The following is a 17,749-nucleotide window of genomic DNA, read 5'->3' on the forward strand; positions in this document are numbered from 1 at the left end:
GAGTCCCACATCAGACTCCCTGCATGGAGCCTGCTTCTCCCTCTGCCTGTGTCTCTGCTTCTCTCTCTTTCTCTCTGTGTCTCTCATGAATAAATAAATAAAATCTAAAAAAAAAGGGGGGGTGCGGGGGGAAAGGATGTAACTGTCAAGAGAGAAGGTACAGATAAAGAAAGCAAAGATTTCACTCACAATCTTGCTAGGGACCATATTCTTTTATCATAATTTCTAAGTGAAAAAATGGAGAGTGTTCAGACCTTGAAGGATTTACTTAAATTTATACCTAACTGGAGAATACCTACTTAAGTTCTTTGTCTTTCCTACCTTTTAGCCATTTTTCTATCTTCTTTTCTGGGGCCAGAGCTCAAACAGGTGGCTCTGGAGAAGTCTACTTTTCTGTGCAATTCCCATTTCATGTTGCACTGTCACCTCGGACAGTGTCCTAGGGGCGGGGTACTGCATCTAACACCAGAAAGGACTTAAGGTAGCTTTCATAATATTTTTTTTTCTGATTATCAGAGTGATATATGCTTACTGTCAACATTTTTACAAAGTTTAAAAAAATAACAAAAGACTAAAATTCCTATTAACGAGAGGCAAGTCCAACAACATTTTGGCATATTGCTTTGTTTTATTCATTTTGTTGTTTCATAATTGAGTTATTTATTGTACCTGCACCTTTGCACCTTGGTGTTTTTGCTTACCGTTATGGCATACGTATTTGTCCATCATTGCATTTCTATGGCTACCTACTCATCTATAGCATAGCTGACCAAGATTTACTCAAGGTAGTTTCTAATTATTTATAATTATAAATGACGTGATAAATAGTCTTGTGCATAAATCTTTGTCCTTCCTTTAAATAATTTACTAAAAAAGCAATTGGTGAATTAAAGGGTATACATATTTTCAAAAACTTCTGATATACACCTGATTTCCAGAAAGGTTGTTACCAAACTATACTCAGGGTGAGAGAGGTGTGTGGAGAGGGAGAACTTCTGGAATTACTGGATTTCTTAGAAAATACTTGACAGCAATTCTTTTTATTTTTGAAAAAAATTATGCATTTTATTTTGAACACACAGAGGAGAAATGGCTGTGTGTTGTTATAGACTAGCCATTAGTTGCCCTGTTTCATAGTGATAACATAGTACTAACTCAATATTAGATAAGTATTAGCCTATGTGATGGCCAGTGTTACAGAGTATGGAGAATAGCAGCTACATTTGTGCAGTGAAAATCAGGAAACTCCTTTGATGGAGGTTAGACCGTCACTGGATATTGAGAGAACAGGGGAATAGAGAGGAGAGGTCAGAGAACACATTGCCAGGAAGGAGGAGGAGTAAGAAGGGGGTAACAATGCCTCTGGAGGAGAGGAAGTTGTAGGACGAGAGCACAGCAGCACCAGACAGCTTGCCTTTCCTTATACAGGAATGAAGCAGAGCTGGTAAAGGACAGCATTAGAAGTGGACCCTTTCGCATTTGGGGTGATGTTGATGTCCTTCAGGTCAACCAGAGATGTTGGGGGTAAATTTCTGTAAAATGGTGATCAGGAAAAATAACAGCTCCAGGTGGGCCAGGCCCTCCCCTATACAAGTTTGTTTTCCTGAAAATAACACAGGGGAGATACTTCTTGAACGCTATGTTTCTGAACTTTCACCGAAAGAATACACAGCAATTATTTGATGGGTGATTGAATAGATGTACAATGGAAGACAGAAGGATAGTTGGATGACACATTTGCTGTCCATCTAGCACTATTTATTAAAAAAAAATCCATGTATTGAATATCAGATCTCTGACAATCACTTCATTAAATATTCACCCATTATAACTGCCCTTTTGACTTTGTAAGTTTCCTTCATTTGATTTTTTCTAGAAACAGACCCACATTCTCAGTTGGTTAGAAGGAGAAGAACTGGGGATCCCTGGGTGGCGCAGCGGTTTGGCGCCTGCCTTTGGCCCAGGGCGCGATCCTGGAGATCCGGGATCGAATCCCACATCAGGCTCCCGGTGCATGGAGCCTGCTTCTCTCTCTGCCTCTCTCTCTCGCTCTCTCTCTGTGACTATCATAAATGAATAATAAAAAAAAAAAAGACTGGGGTGGCAGGTATTGGGGATAATATTCATAAAAAAAAAAAAAAGAAGGAGAAGAACTGAGAGGAGAGTCTTCTATCTATGTTTCCCTTTCTCTCTCTAGCAGAAAGTTAAGCCAAAGATACTTTTCCTCATGTGATTTCAAAAGCAAATGTTACTCCCTCACTTTTAAATTTTGAATGACTCTCAAAAAGACGGGGTGTGGGGATGCCTGGGTGGTTCAGTCGGTTAGGTCTCCAACTTTTGATTTTACCTCAGGTCATGATCTCATGGTCATGGGATTGAGTCCTGCCTTGGGCTCCGTGGGGAGTTGCTTGAGGAATCTTTCTCTTCTCTCCCTCTCCCCTTCTGAGCGTGCTCTCTTTCTCTCAAGTAAATAAATCTTAAAAAAAAAATAACCAAAACAACCCACAACAACTTTAAATGACTCTCTGTGCCTATCCTGTGTCATAAGGTCCAAATTAAGTGACCTGGTCATTTACATTCTTTTCACAGTCTGATATGCCATGATTTTGCCTTCTGCTTTGTGTGTGAAAAGTCTTTATTGTAAAATATCTGCAACAAAAATGCCCCTTTTAGCAATTTTTGAGTTTGCAATTCAGTGGCATTGACAATGTTCATAATAAATAATTAAAATAAAATAAAATCAATTACCATTATTTTTTTAGCCATTATTGATTAGTAAAACTTTTTCATCACTCCAAAGTGAAATTATGTAACCATTCCACTGTAAGTTCCCATTTCTCCAACCCCTGATAACCAATAATCTACTTTGTCTCTATGAATTTGCCTATTCTAGATATTTCAATATAAGTGAAACCTTATAATATTTGTCCTTTGTGTCTGGCTCATTTCACTTAGCATAATGTTTTCAAGATTCCCCTATATTGTATGGATCAGCACTTCCTTTTTTTACGGCTGAATAATACCCTGTCATTTGTATATACATGATTTTGTTTATACACCTATTTTTGGGGGGACAGTGGGTTGTTTCCGTCTTTGGGCTTTTCTGAATGATGCTATGATAGACATTGGTATACAAGTGTGTGCTTCAGTTCCTGTTTTCAATTTTTTTTGTGTGTATTACCTACATGTAGAAATGCTAGGTCATATGGTTGCAATTATGGCAATTCTTCCAAAGTACTACATACACCTGAGGAAAAGCCTCTCTTGGAAAGGGGCTATCTTAAAGTATTAAAATCTTACCTAAAATTTTCGACACCACACAATATGTCCTGGCCATTAAGAGAAAGAGGAAAGGAGGAGTTGAGAAGTTGAGGTAGAAGTCATACATAAACTGATGTGTCAGAAATGATCAATTGGGGAAAGTAAATTTGTGAACACTATTAAAGGACTCAAATATTTTACATAGTGATCCAGAATGATTTTTTTTTGTGATCCAGAATGTTAATTTTGATTATAAAGTATCAAGTTTAACTTGGTTTTGTATGATGTCATGCTTTTTAAAGGGAAGCACCATAATGAAAGTGTTTTTCAAACCGTGGGTCCTAATCCATGAGTAAGTTATCAATTTGCTACGATCAGCATTTTTCAAAAGAAAATATAATTGCATAGAAAATATAAGAATGCATTGTACCTAGTTAAACTAAATACTACTCCATGAAATTTCTGTTTCAGTTTCATGTGTGTACCATAAAATATATTTCTCATTGTGGGATGCGACCAGAAAAAAAAAAAAATCGTTTGAAGCCACTGGTATGGTGGAAAGAGTCTGAGCTTTGGGATTAGTCAGAACTCAGTTTGAATCTGAGCTCTAGGTGACTTTTGCAAGTTACTTCTCTGACTTCTATGGCTCAATCCCCTCATCAAAAAAAAAAAAAAAAAAAGGTGAGTAACAGTATCTCTTTTGTTTGATGTGTATGTATGAAAAGATTAGAGATTACTTAAGTAGAATGCCTAAAACTTGTTAATGATGAACAAATACCTAATTACAGCCAGGTCTTCTCCAGAATAATGCACTCCGTGTAAAAACACTTCATTCCCTTTGAAGAGAATGTGTAGTACTGGCGACTACATCTGTTATACTGTAGTCTACTTTAAAAACAGATTTAGTCTTTTTCTCCAGTTTGATCTAGTAAGGAGACTCGAGTTCTTTCCCTTTCCTATCCTCACGTTGTATTACAGACTCTTGGCACTTTATTATACATCTGTCATATTTTCTAATTATTTCATAGTTCAGCTATTATTGCAAACTTTCAAATCTGTTCCAGCGCTTAAAACAGTGCTGGGCACATTACAGAGTCCTGGATGAAAATCTCTTAAATCCGGGCCCCAGCACACCTTCTGTAAAGTATTACTTGTGCAGGGGGAAGCAGATGTAATCCTGATTCTGCCAGTGTTTCTCACTCAATCTGCTCCATGCTAAACAGGTCAGTTAGGCACTAAGTCATGTCTCTGGGTAGTACAAGTGGAAGGTGTGAACGGAGAAACCACTTTATCTGAGGACGGTCGAAAATTAGATCCTACTTTCCCCCTCCCTACTCCTTTTTCCCGTCGGGGAGGGGACATGTATAAGCCCTGAGGACCAGGGTCCAGAAGCCGGCCGGCGTCCTGAGCTCCAGGGGCTCGGCAGCACGCACGCCCTCCGGCCCTGAGAGCCCTTCTTCCCAGATGAATTCTCATAGTGTCACAGACGCGCGCAGTGTCGATCGATACGGGCCGGCGGACGAGCTGCCGCCGTCAAGGGCAGGCACAGGGCGGTGGATTTAGCCGCCCCGCCGCTCTGCCGCGCTTCTCATCAGCCCACGAAGGGCAGGGCACGTTCACCCGTCCCCCCGCCGCCCGGGGACCCTTCCCCTCGGCTTCCCCCTCCCGGCTGGCATCCGAGCCCCGAGCCCCTCGCGTTGGGGCGGCAGGGAGGCGGCCGCTCCGCCTGGCTCCCCGGACCGTCCCCGGAGGCAGCCGAGGCAGGCCCCGCCGAGCGTCCTCGCACTCTGACCTTACCTTCCCGCATCTCGGTCCGCGCGGTGGGCGGCGGGGGAGGCGGCGCTGCCGGGCCGCGCCGAGGCCGCTTGGAGGTCGGGCGGGGGCGCCGGGCGCGGGGCGCGGGGCGCGGGGCGCAGCCTGCCTCTCGGGCCCCTGCGAGCCCAGCCTGGCGAGACCCCGCCCCTGGCGCCCGCTCCCACTCCTGATTGGCCGGCCCAGCCTGAAGGCGACCGGGGGTCCCCCGGCCCGAGTCTCAGCTATAAAGGCAGCCCACGCATGACGGCTGTGGCGAAGCTCGGGTAGCTGCGGCGCCGGCCCGCTCGCAGCCCCCGCGGCGCCCCCTTTGCTCTTTGCCCCCCTGAGCACTCCCGACTCCACCATGCCGAGGGGCTTCCTGGTAAAGCGAACTAAACGGACGGGCGGCTCCTACCGAGTGCGCCCAGCTGAGCGGGTCTTGCCCCTGCTGGGGCCCCAGGGGGCGCCGCCCTTCCCCGAGGAGGCTTCCAGTGCCCCCCAGCCCGGTGCGCAGCAGGTGGCAGCCCCCACCTTGGAGCAGGCGGCGGCGGCCCGTGACCTGTCGGGGTCGCCCTGTCGGGCGGCTAGGGTGAGCCCGGGGGAGGGCGGGCAGGAAGGTGATGCGGCGTGGAGGGCGGATGGCAGCGGGGGTCCCGGGCCCAGCCCCAGCCCCACGAAGCCGGCGGGCGCGGAGCTGCGCCGGGCATTCCTGGAGCGCTGCCTCAGCTCACCCGTCTCTGCAGAGTCCTTCCCCGGGGGTGCCGCCGCGGTGGCTGCTTTCTCCTGCTCGGCGGCGCCAGCAGCTGCACCGACCTCGGGGGAGCAGTTCCTGCTGCCGATCCGGGCACCGTTCCCAGAGCCGGAGCTCCATCCAGACCCTGCGCCCCTCGCGGCCGCCCTGCACGGCCTGAAGCGGGCAGCTGGCAACGAGCGCCGTGCCAAGGCACCTCCGGGCTGCACGTCTGGACCTGCGGCCGCCGGAGTCAAGAAGCCGAAGGCCATGAGGAAGTTGAGCTTCGCCGATGAAGTGACCACGTCCCCTGTCCTGGGCCTGAAGATCAAGGAGGAGGAGCCCGGAGCGCCGTCCCGGGGCCCCGGGGGCAGCCGCACGCCGCTGGGGGAGTTTATCTGCCAGCTATGCAAGGAGCAGTACGCAGACCCCTTCGCTCTGGCTCAGCACCGCTGCTCCCGCATCGTACGCGTCGAGTACCGCTGTCCCGAGTGCGACAAGGTCTTCAGCTGCCCGGCGAACCTCGCCTCCCATCGCCGCTGGCACAAACCGCGTCCCGCAGCGGCAAATGCTGCCACGGTCTCTTCAGCCGACGGGAAGCCGCCTCCCTCGTCTTCCTCGACCTCCCCAGACTCTGGGGCTGTTGCATCTTTCTTGGCGGAGGGGAAGGAGGACAGCCGGGCAGAGCGAGCGGCAGATCAGCACCTGCCGGCGAGGGACAGCTCCAGGGAGGCGCAGCACCAGGACAGCGCCCCACACCAGGGCCTCCAGGTGCTGTCCCATCCCGAGCCGGCCCTGCCTCAGGTCCCCTGCGCGGAGGGGGTGTTAGGGCGCCGGGTGCCTGGGTCAGGTAGTGCCAGTGGTGTCGGGGGACCCGAGGTCTTCATGTGCCCATATTGCCACAAAAAGTTCCGTCGCCAAGCCTATCTGCGCAAGCACCTAGGCACTCACGAGGCAGGCTCCGCTCGTGCGCTTGCCCCGGGCTTTGGCTCCGAACACGGTGCCCCACCGGCCTTCGCTTGCCCACTGTGCGGGGCGCACTTCCCGTCCGCAGACATCAGGGACAAGCACCGGCTGTGGCACGCGCTCCGCGAGGAGCTGCTCCTGCCTGCTCTGGCCGGGCCGCCCCCTGAAGCGCCGAGCCCAGGCGGAGCGTCCGACGGGAGTGCTCAGCAAATTTTCTCGTGCAAGCACTGCCCTTCCACCTTTTTTAGCTCCCCGGGGCTGACCCGGCACATAAATAAGTGTCACCCCTCAGAAAGTCGGCAGGTACTGCTGCTGCAGATGCCGTTGCGGCCTGGCTGTTGAGGAAAGAGATGAGGAAGATTGTGCGGTTGGCCTTGGAGGAAACAGATCATGGGAATTTCTGTGGGGATTTCTTGAAATTTGCAAGTTTACCCTCTTTCCTGCTTATGTTTTTTCTCTCCTAAAACTCCCGGTAGTCAATGTTCCGCCAGAGAAGCGGACAGCAAAATGTAAAATCCCTCTCTAGAGCAGGTAGGTATGTATCTGGTATAAACATTCGCGGTCAAAGACTGTCACTTTTAAAAAGCCTTCTTGCTTTCCCCACGAAAATAGGATTTCCCCCCTCACTCTGGAGACCCTAACGAATCCTATATGACTTGTAATTCCTATGGAAAGTCGTAGTGAATGCGTGCATGTCTCAGTATCTACAAAGGATTCTAGCTACCAAAAGTGGTAGTCGTTAATTTTTCTTTTTCTCTTGCCATCGCGGGCGCCTATGTAGTTTCTGTCTCAATAGGGTCAGATACCTTGCATTGTATATTCTGTGAATTGAAAGTTATGTGATTGGTGCCAAACTTACAGGGGGGTGGGGAAACACTCAAGACCTGTGCCTGAGGGCAGAAATATGAGAGGATGTTTGCGCTTTGGGGGTGTGTGTGTGGGGGGGTCAACGTTCCTTCTCTCAAGTATTAGTTCATTCTTAAGTTAGTGCTTGGAGGTGGGGAGGGTGCTACTTTACTTGGAGGGAGTTGAGACACCCCCAAAATTCTCACCTTTAGCTTTTTTTGGTGTGTTTTCAGGAAGATACTTTAAAACTGTGAATAACAGCTTTTTGGAAACACAACCCATTTCCAGAAGTTTGACTGTTTTCCTTCTGTTGTAAATCTCATACAGTGTTACGTATGAAACTATGTTCAGTTTAAGGAAGATGTGAATACCTATAATTCACTATGGAACTGAATGGCGACTCAATTTTTCAGCAGCAACATGTTTTTGAATTTTTGTAAACCATATTCAGTGTACACTCTGTACCCATGCTCTAATAGCCAGAGTTTGGGACACTGGCTGAGTATCACTTGACAGATAGCCCATTATTTGTAAGATGCTTACCACCAAATAAATGTACATAGCTGGTGCTTTGTTGTGTTCTGTGTTTGTCCTGAGAATTTCATTGAACACAGGCTATTTTTCAGAGTCACATTTCTTACCTCCTTAAAGCCAGTATCCTACTTTAGAATCTTAGTGACCCATTTAGACAGAGTACAGACGGGAAAAATTGTATTTTGTAAATGAATATAATGGTGCAGAAATGCAATGGGAAAATTTGTTTTGAAATATGCCTTGCACAGACTGAGCTCCAAAAGGCTTTAAATCTAAAGATACTTTACTACCTAAAAATGTCAACAGAAAATATTTCTTAAAAAAAAAAAAAGCAGTTTTATTTGAAGATGAAAAAAAAAATCATGTTAGCTGTGCAAATTAACTTTACTATTTCCAAGTTGGTATTTTTGCTCCATTTTGTTACATGTCATCAGTCCATTAGCTGTTCATTTTTAAGAAATGAAAGCACCATAGAAATGTGTAAGGTTACTTTGATTTTCCTTTTCGAATTCTTCACCTTGGTTGTGGGAAACTGTCTATATTGTTTAACCTTGTTCTCAGGGACTCTATCTTCTACATTAGCTTTATTTTCTAGTTTCATAGGAATCTATTTTTTAAGAAAACAAAAACTTAAGTGCACAGAACTCTGAAAGACTGCTTTAGAAACTGTCTGCAAAAAGTTTCCCCCTCCCCCCAAATGTGTATCATAAAACAAAGTGAAAATTTAAGCATGAGGCTAAGATTAATTGATGCTTTAACCAAGTGCATTGGGTAAAGTTTCTGCCCAGCCGTTAGGAAGGTGTAAAATTTGCCTGCATTTTTAGTGACTGTGGTAGAGTCTCTGAGAAGTTGGGATGTATCCTAACAAGGGAATTCAAATTTATTTTTTAAGATTTGCTATGTCAACCTAGGTTTATGCTTTATATCTCTCCATTATCATATAGTTCTGCTTATTAAGCCTGAAAATATATTAAAGACAAATAGACAAGAGAAATATAAAAGACAAAACAATGCTCATGGACATAAGTGATAAGAATATTTTTATTGTATTATTAAATACCATATCTTTTTCTTTCACTGTTACAAATTTGTAGATACTACATGAATGAATGATGATACATAATTTATATTTTATAGTTTGCCCGTATGATGTATTTACACATGCAGTTAGTACTGATGTCATGCTACATTTCCTTAGGAGATGCCCGTTCAAAACAAAATATGAACAAAATGTGAGCAGCTTATTTACTGTAGGAAAATATTTCTGCAGGGTGGAATGAATACCAACCTCCATCAGCAAGTTCAGTATTAATAATATTAGATTTAATTTAGACTCCTGGGTCATGTTCCTTTTTCTTTTAAAATATACATAATTTAAGCAACACATTTATATTAGAAAAGTTTTTCTTTTTCTTTTTTTCTTTCTCTCCATCCCCCCAATTACCCTCTTTTTGCTATTTAGGAAAGAACATGGATATACCAGGGTCTAGCAGCCAATAATACAGGGCCACAATCTTAAAACAAAAATGGCATTTAACAGTGATACCATTTAAAAAACAAAACATTAGAAAAATATTTGGAAGCTAAACATAAATCAAAGTTCAGCACAGTGATTTTTCTGGGTATTAAATATATCATGGCATCATCTGCACAGCCACAAAATGAGGCATTGCTTTGGGAAGAAAAAGTTAATGCTAAAATTATGTCAGTGGGAACTTGAGATGCTAAAAGACCATTTAAAGTGTTTTATTTTCATAACATAAGCAATCAATACACAACCTGTGTATTAAGATTTGCAAATTTTGCTATAATTTTACAAATGCTTAAATTTAAAAATTTACATTTGTAAAAAATGATATATTTACTGAGCCATAAAGTTGCAATGGGGCACGATAAATAAAATACTGAGACTATTTGTCCAATTATATTTTGGCTCAAAGTTAATCACAAAATTAAAAGTGAAACTGCTTAAGACTTAATTATCCAGGAAGGTAAGGGTCTAGAATAAAGCTCCACCCCCCAAAAAATATGGCAGCTTAGAGTGTTGTGTGTGTGTGTGGGGGGGAACCAACTGAATAAACAACCCAAATCTAAAATATTAAGTTACAAATTATTTAAATCCAGTGTTTTCTAAAATTAATGTTCAGGAAGAAACATGCATGCTATGGTAAACATGAAGGCCTGAAAGGGTTAACACTATGTTCATGCTAAGGTTGTTACTGCTGATCACACTGCTGGGCTGCTTGTCTCCTTAGGATTTATTGGCTGAACCAGAGGATCGACGCAGTTTCATGGACATGCGGCTTTTGCTAGTTCGAGGAGACATTGGAGAGGCCAGGTCAGCCCCATCTACCTGCGTTGCTGTGGGAGTTTCACTGGATAGAATCTCTGGGTAGGAGCCTGTGGGAAATAGCAAAAGCATTAGTACAAGCCGTCTGGCTTCTCATCATATAAGAAATAATCTTTCTGCTACTGATCTGTAGCATGGATCCCAACCCTTATTGAAGTCTTTTGAGGGGAAAAAGCAAGACCAAAACTTGCCTGTTAAAACAGCCTACTAATATTTTATTTAAAACCCAGTAATCTAGTGGCTCATGTAATCATATTAGCAAGAAAGCACCAATCATTATTTCCAGAGCCAGAACTAACCAGAGAGGTCCCTGGAAAAAGCAATGGGAAGCAAAATCTTTGGGCCAGACAGGACAGGGATCCAAAGCATCATTAGCATGCAAGGAAGGGCTTAAGAAGCAGGTGAGAAGGACCAATTCCTATCTCTGGGGTACACGGTATACCTTCATTGCTCAAACTTGAAAATAACAATACCAAATGGTTCCAAAAAGGAATTCAACACTATGAGACCATCCCATAGCTGGGTATTTAAATATGCTTCTAGAAAGGAGCAAGATAAATTCCTAGGACTGAAGGAGCAGGACAAGAACTCTGATCTGAAATTTAATAAAAAAAGACAAATTGATCTCTCAAAATGTCTCCAATTAGAAGAGATAAGCAATGCTTTTGTTTTCCTTAAATTTTTGCAGCTAGCTCTATCTAGTCACAGCAAGTAGGTAACCAGTAGAATAGATATAAAAATTTAAAAGAAGCAAACACAAAATCAAATTGGATTTTTTTTGGTGTCATTTACGAAGTAGTTCTTTACCTCTGCACTGTTTCTATGAATTATGATTCTCTAATATATAGTAATGCTACAGAATGGCACACTTGTAGGCTCTCAAATATGTAGTATAAAAATTACATTAAAAATAAAAGCCCTTCAAAAAAACAAAAAAAAATCTGCAAACAGAACAATACAATTTTTAAAATTCTGTGTATTTTAAGGTACTTTAATCTAGATTTTCTGGCCTTATATATGTGAACATTTTCTTTATGTCTGTCAGCACACACATCACACAGTTTGCAGGCTTATTATACATCTCCTCACTCTGCAGGAAAACTTTTGGCATGTCTGTTAGCCAATGTAGCGCCTCACAGAAATTTCAAGCATGGAAATAACCATACTAACACTTCCAATTAATGAGACATTTGTGCCTATACTAAAGTTATGAATATTGAACAATCAATATTGTTCCATAAGGGGTACTGAGGTTATAGAGATATATTAATCTATCTTGGTAGAACTCTTCAAAGTGTTTTTAAAGTGAAATCTATAATTATACTTAAGAATACACATACATTGTCTAGGAAGAAATATTTTCTCACTACTTGGAATCCAGGTTAATTGCCTTTCTTTTCAAAGTAATTTCTCCAACATTCTCTCTTTTCTAACTGAAATGAGGTTGGCCTTCAAAATACAAGGAGAAGGAAATATATTTCTGTTCACCTTTACTCTTCCTGAAGATCTGAATTGGTTCATACTGGACCCATACTGGAAAACCTAGAGGAGAATATGAATCCAAGGCCCTTTTTAGGGAAGCGCTGCAGATGGATGGCAGAAGGAAGGTGAAGAGCGGTAGCTCATGCTTTTCTGGTAATGCATTTTATTCCCAGCCAATCATGAGAGGCCTTCCCATGGCTGTTTACCTTGAGATGGCCAATGTTTTCTAGCGGAGGTTTTGGGAGGAAGAGAACTATCACTGCATTTCTTTCTTTGTTGTGAATGAAGAAATGGAGTAGCGAGCAGAAGTGAGAAAACAAAAGAGAAGACAGGTAACAGATATGAGAGACATAGTGCAGAATTTTACAGGTGTTAACCGAGGAGCAGAGAAGAGAGTAATCAAGTTTTATTATGGAATTGGGCATGCAATGCATTAGGGTGATGGTGTTTCACAATGGACAATGCTTTGTAAATTCAAATGTTATACTTACCAACTAACAAGTTCAAATAGGGAAGAAAGAAAAGAAAAAAAGTCTATAAGAGATTCTATAAACATCTACCTTTTAAAGTGTTCATTGTACTGGTGGCAGGCTATCCTAATCACTAAGTCATAAAACCTCCAGAGCTGTACTGTGCAAGACAGTAGGCACAGCCATATTAAAATTTATTAAAAGTTAACATTAAAAATAAAAAATAAAAATGTGGGTCCTTCGTGTACTAGCCACATTTTAAGTGTTAGGCAGCCACATGTGATTAGTGGCAACCAAAATGGACCCTGTGGACATAGAGAGTATTTCCATCATCATAGAAAGTTTTATTGGAGAATATTGCTTTAGAATATGCCAGAATCAAAGAATATATATATATATATTTTCCTCAAAAACAGCAATTTCTCTGTTTTCCTTAGTGCCTGCAGTGTGAAATCCCCCTTCAATAAACGGAGAGTCAAATCAGGCTTTTTAGTGTGTGTGGTATATAGCTTATCAGTACCTCCTCACGTTTTGGCAAATCATATTTGTGGAATATACTCAGTATACTCAAATGCTATAAATACTTTACAGTTTTAGATGTAAAGAATACAGTGATCCCTACTCTTCATTTCATACTCTATTCTGCCCAAGTATTCATTTCTATCACTTGAGTCATAAAGAATGTTGATTTAATCACTTCTATTATTAATATACCCTCAAGTGAAAAGTATCTATGGGCTCCTATGTTTATGCATACTTTATCTCTAATATTATTACAGTACTCAATACACACCTTATCTTGATGGTGTAACAGATTCATATATTGTGCAGTGGTTACTATGAATTATTAAAAATAACATGCTGAATAGGACTTTGGGAGTCTATACAGATTATCAGTGGATTGTTATTTATTGTGGCTTTGTACTGCTTGCTGACAGGTATGACCGGTTTAAAACTGCTAAAGTTATTGGATAAATGATAGCCTCTAGAAAATATTGTGATTTTGAAGGTAGTTCCATTGAATATTGACCTAAGAGGCACTGTGATGTGTTAGGAAGAAGTGGGCATGGGTTAGACAGGCCCAGGTTAAATGCCAAATCTGGCATGTTACTAGCTGTTGGATCTTGGGCAAACTGACCTAAGAGGTTTTGTTTTGTTTTTGTAAAATGGAGACAATAGTAGTTTTTTGCAAGTTGTTAGGGATGAATAACTACATATATAAAGATCCTGGCACACAGCAAGTCCATAAGTAAGTGTAGCTATATAATAGAGCTACTAAGCAGGTAAGAATAAAATTTAATAGAATTTGAATCAGAACAGATGAGGATTAAAAGAGACAGAAGAAATATTTTTGAAGAAAATGACCACTTACAAAATATAACCACTGAAACGTGGAGAACACAATATACTGTTTAGTTTTGAGAACATTAAAGAATTTATCCACTCTTATGCTGATATTCCTACAATATATATAACCTTACTTGTTAAAGTTTATAGACTACCTAATAATCTTACTGCCTTAATATTGTTAAAAAGGAGTTGATCAGTGATTAAGATTAGCATGTATGCACCACCACTGGATGTCATAAAGCAAATAACATATATATCTTTTTTTTTTTTTTAAAGTAATCTCTATGCCCAACATGGGGCTTGAACTCACGATCAAGAGTCACATGCCCTACTGACTAAACCAGCGAGGCACCTCTAAAATTAAATAGTACAGAAATACAGGCAAACGAAGTGGTTTCATCTTGAAAATATTCAAAAACTGCCATTATTGCAGACCTAGAATGTATCAGTCTAAGGCTTGTCATATTTTATCTCCTTACAAATAGAGAAACTGGGTTTTGTGGATAATAAATAACAGAACTAGGATTTAAATCCAGTTCAGTCTGATTCCAAAGCCCATACTTCTCCCATGGCAACGTTAGCTATTAACAATTTTTTTTTTTTCAGTAGATGGAAAAGTAGAGTCTTCAAAATAAGAATCTTTAGCAATTTGATTTATAAAAATGACAGGTTGTAGGATGATTTCTCTCTCTCAACAGCAAGAAAGGACTGAAAATATTTAGATTACATAAGTAATTATAACAGTTAAGATCACGGACTCTAAAGTCAGACTCTGGCTTTACCAAGTATCAAGTGACTCTGGGGTAAGCCCCTTCACCACCCGCCCCCCTCCGCCACCGCCATAGAACTGCCATGAAGATTAAATGAGAGAATATAGGTATAGTTCTTAGCACAGTGCCTAGCACTCAGTAATTGTTCAATTATTCTTTTATTATTTTCATTACAAAAGTCTTACATCTGAATGAATATCCTATGTGGAAACTGAACCTAGTAATTATTGTCACAAAAGGTTAATAGGACTTTAAGACCAGTATTATTTGCCTCTTGGACAACACCACATACACCCGCCACATTTTCAAGTTCAAAATACTAAAAACAGGATATAATTTGGCTGCTTATAATTTCAGGCTAGCCTAGTGATATATAAATACGATTAAGAATCTGTTTTAAAAACATAGCAAACAAATATATAGCTTCTGTTGTATGTTGAAGGAAACGGACTTCCTCTTGGCACTTACACATAATATTTAGGTTATGTATAAAACAACTATCTTCTGAGGAGCTATAACGTGTTCTTTCAGATCATTTCAAAGCCTGGGAAGGGGAGCAAAGTTTAAAATAACTTTTAAAGAGGGACACCAAGTTCAAGGGGTTACCTAAAACAATGGTTAAATTTTGATAATTTATCCCATTTGAAGATTCAATGAAATAGATTTGACCATCAAAATACTATCCCATTTACATGTGGCGAAACAGATTTTGTGAATTAAGAGCAAAAGTGGAATTAGAATGAAGATTAGATGCAGCAGCATCACTTTACCTAGATTATCTCTTATTTTGATGGCATAAAAATATTTGAATCTTATTACTAATTTTCATTATTTAAATAGGAACCTATATAAATTGAAAGGAACCTATAGGTAATGGGTATGTATGCAGAGATATATGTATATTTATGTGTATATGTGCCTATATGCATAATAGAGAAGAACACCAACCCTCTCAAATTTATTAAAGAAAAAAGAAAAGAATGTGATGTTAGGGGAAAATATCTAGATTTTTGAACTACCTTTGTAACCTGGTCAAGAAAAGGAGTAATTGAATCTTAAAGTTTAAAGTCAAAGGAAAGCTGTTCATGAATATAAAAAAACTTAAAAAGGAGGTCACTGCAAAACTTTTGATATTTTCCACACACATGCCTGACAAAGATAAAGGGATTTTTTTCCTGTAATTTTTTTTTAAAATAAAGGACAAGAAAAATCTAATAATAGTTTAATGTAGTTATGGAAGATCAACAAAGTGTGACATCACAATATCTCCTTCAATGACCTTAGGGATAAAAATAATTTCCCTTAAGTATCAGTCTACTGTCACAGAGCCCATTTTGAGAAAATACAGTTATGAAATTTATGGATCAACTATGATACACAAAAAATGTTTTTTCATATTTATTTAAATAATATTAAAAATCATCCGGAAAAGAAATTTTTTTTTTTGGACTTCAGTTCAAACAGTTGGTACATTAGTGTTAACCAGAAAGCAGGTTTTAGATAATCCTGAACCAAGTTAAATAAAGTTAAAAAATAGTATTTTTCCACCCTAGTCCACTGAATAGAATTATAGGGATAGAAAGAACAGGTTATATTCATTATATGATTATCATACCGGCATTTCTTTAAAATTTACTTTCAAATTATTGCATGTTATTGATTAGCACTATTTTATATACATGGACTATGCACAGGAGAATCTAAAGTTGATTCTCAATTGCAATTATGAATGCATTTCTTCAGCGTGACAATTACATTTTATCATTATGCTAAAAAAGTAAAAATGAATCTAAAAAACTTCACAGTATTAGGTAATTTTTGCAAACCATCAGTAATATCCCTATTGCTATGATATGGTTCTTTCATTTCTTCTTTCTCCCACTTTGACTTATAACTTTAAAGGGAATTCTATCTGTATGGAGTGGTTTATGGTAGGAAAATAAAAATCTGAGATGACCGAAAGAAAAAGAGAATCATTCTTCAGATATCATGTTTTTGCTACTATAGAAGGAGCAAATATTTCGCTTTTATAGTATTGTATTGAGAACCACTCTGATAAAAATTAATGTCTGCAAAAAACCCACCAAAAATGTAGTCAGTAATACTAAAACAAGTTATTTACAGATAAAAATACTCTTTTAAAACTTAGAATGCATGTTTTTATAAGGATGACTCCTACAGGCAAAGACAACGTAAAAAAATTAACTGAAAATAATTTGTAGAATAGTATTTTTTTTGTTTTTGTTTTTGTAGAATAGTATTATGTTAAAATTCACATCCTTATTACAATTGAGATAACAAAAATTTAATAAAGTAGTAAAATACATAAAAAAATGAAGCCAAAAGAACCCTGACTTGGTTGCTATGTCTCAGAAAGTGAGAATACTACTTCCCATATTAAATATCTGGCCAAATGTGCAGGATAGTATGCACAATATGAGAACATTAAGAAGGACTCCAGTTGGTAAACAACTACAAAATGAAAATTGATGGCTTTTATAAATCTCAGGGGGCAAGTTAGTGTGTGGAACTTACGATTCAACTGTGTGATACATGAAAGTATTATTCATATCTATTTTAATAATGTAGTCTGCTGTTTTTCAGATACTTTTTACTGAAAAATGAAATTCCCAGTTGTACTTAACTAGTTTTTATTTTGTTCATTATTTTGGTTTTAGTATCTTTTTCTTTTTTTTACCATCATTCTTAATGCCAAACTTACTTTAGATAGGGTTGACCCCTTGATGTAAATCTTAAGACTTTTTAATCTCTTTCAAAAGATTCAACCTAGTCTAGACAATTTTCCTCTTTGCTAGGTCTTTTATATTATGAAAGGGCTCTAAGTTTTTTTGGAAAGAATTTTTATAATGGCTAATTAAATGATTACAGGAATGGAAAATTTTATCAACTGAAATCTCAATTGAGAATTAGTCTTTTTCCCTTCCGAATAAACTAGGCCAGAAAAGGGCTACTATGCCTTTTAAATTTATTTAATATAATAAAGAAAACCTACATATCATAAAGAGAATTTGAAGGTTTCTTATGATGAATTTCAAGTATCTTATTTTTTTCTTGTTCTTTTGAACACAATTAAAATAGTCATCTTTGTATTTCAGGTGCCTAGTACAGTGCAAGGCACACAGCAGAGGAACTATCTGATGAGTTAAGATATCCAATAACAATGCAACACATTACA

General features: G+C 40.0%; 2 protein-coding genes across 14 annotated transcripts in view; one reads left to right on the plus strand and one right to left on the minus strand.

The window, feature by feature from the left end:
- The first annotated feature begins 5,344 nt into the window (after nt 1-5,344).
- Nucleotides 5,345-8,137, plus strand: INSM2 (INSM transcriptional repressor 2). Its single transcript, XM_077908448.1, has one exon. It carries the CDS (start codon nt 5,420-5,422, stop codon nt 7,091-7,093), a length of 1,674 nt encoding a protein of 557 aa, XP_077764574.1. The 5' UTR covers nt 5,345-5,419; the 3' UTR covers nt 7,094-8,137.
- Nucleotides 8,138-9,154: 1,017 nt separating this feature from the next.
- RALGAPA1 (Ral GTPase activating protein catalytic subunit alpha 1) overlaps nt 9,155-17,749 on the minus strand; it is a 249,000-nt gene continuing 240,405 nt past the window's right edge. For 7 of the 13 annotated variants that reach the window (XM_077909040.1, XM_077909039.1, XM_077909036.1 and 4 more), the window contains 3 exons: nt 12,170-12,234; nt 11,970-12,023; nt 9,155-10,531 (listed from right to left, as the gene is read on the minus strand). In XM_077909040.1, coding sequence (XP_077765166.1) covers nt 10,481-10,531; nt 11,970-12,023; nt 12,170-12,234 — 170 coding nt within the window. In that variant the 3' untranslated portion in view covers nt 9,155-10,480. Of the gene's footprint in view, nt 10,532-11,969; nt 12,024-12,169; nt 12,235-17,749 lie in introns of those variants that run through there. The other 6 variants (XM_077909037.1, XM_077909048.1, XM_077909047.1 and 3 more) reach the window with 4 other exon arrangements.

The sequence above is a fragment of the Canis aureus genome, chromosome 9 (assembly GCF_053574225.1).
Source record: "Canis aureus isolate CA01 chromosome 9, VMU_Caureus_v.1.0, whole genome shotgun sequence".
Classification (NCBI taxonomy): Eukaryota; Metazoa; Chordata; class Mammalia; order Carnivora; family Canidae; genus Canis; species Canis aureus.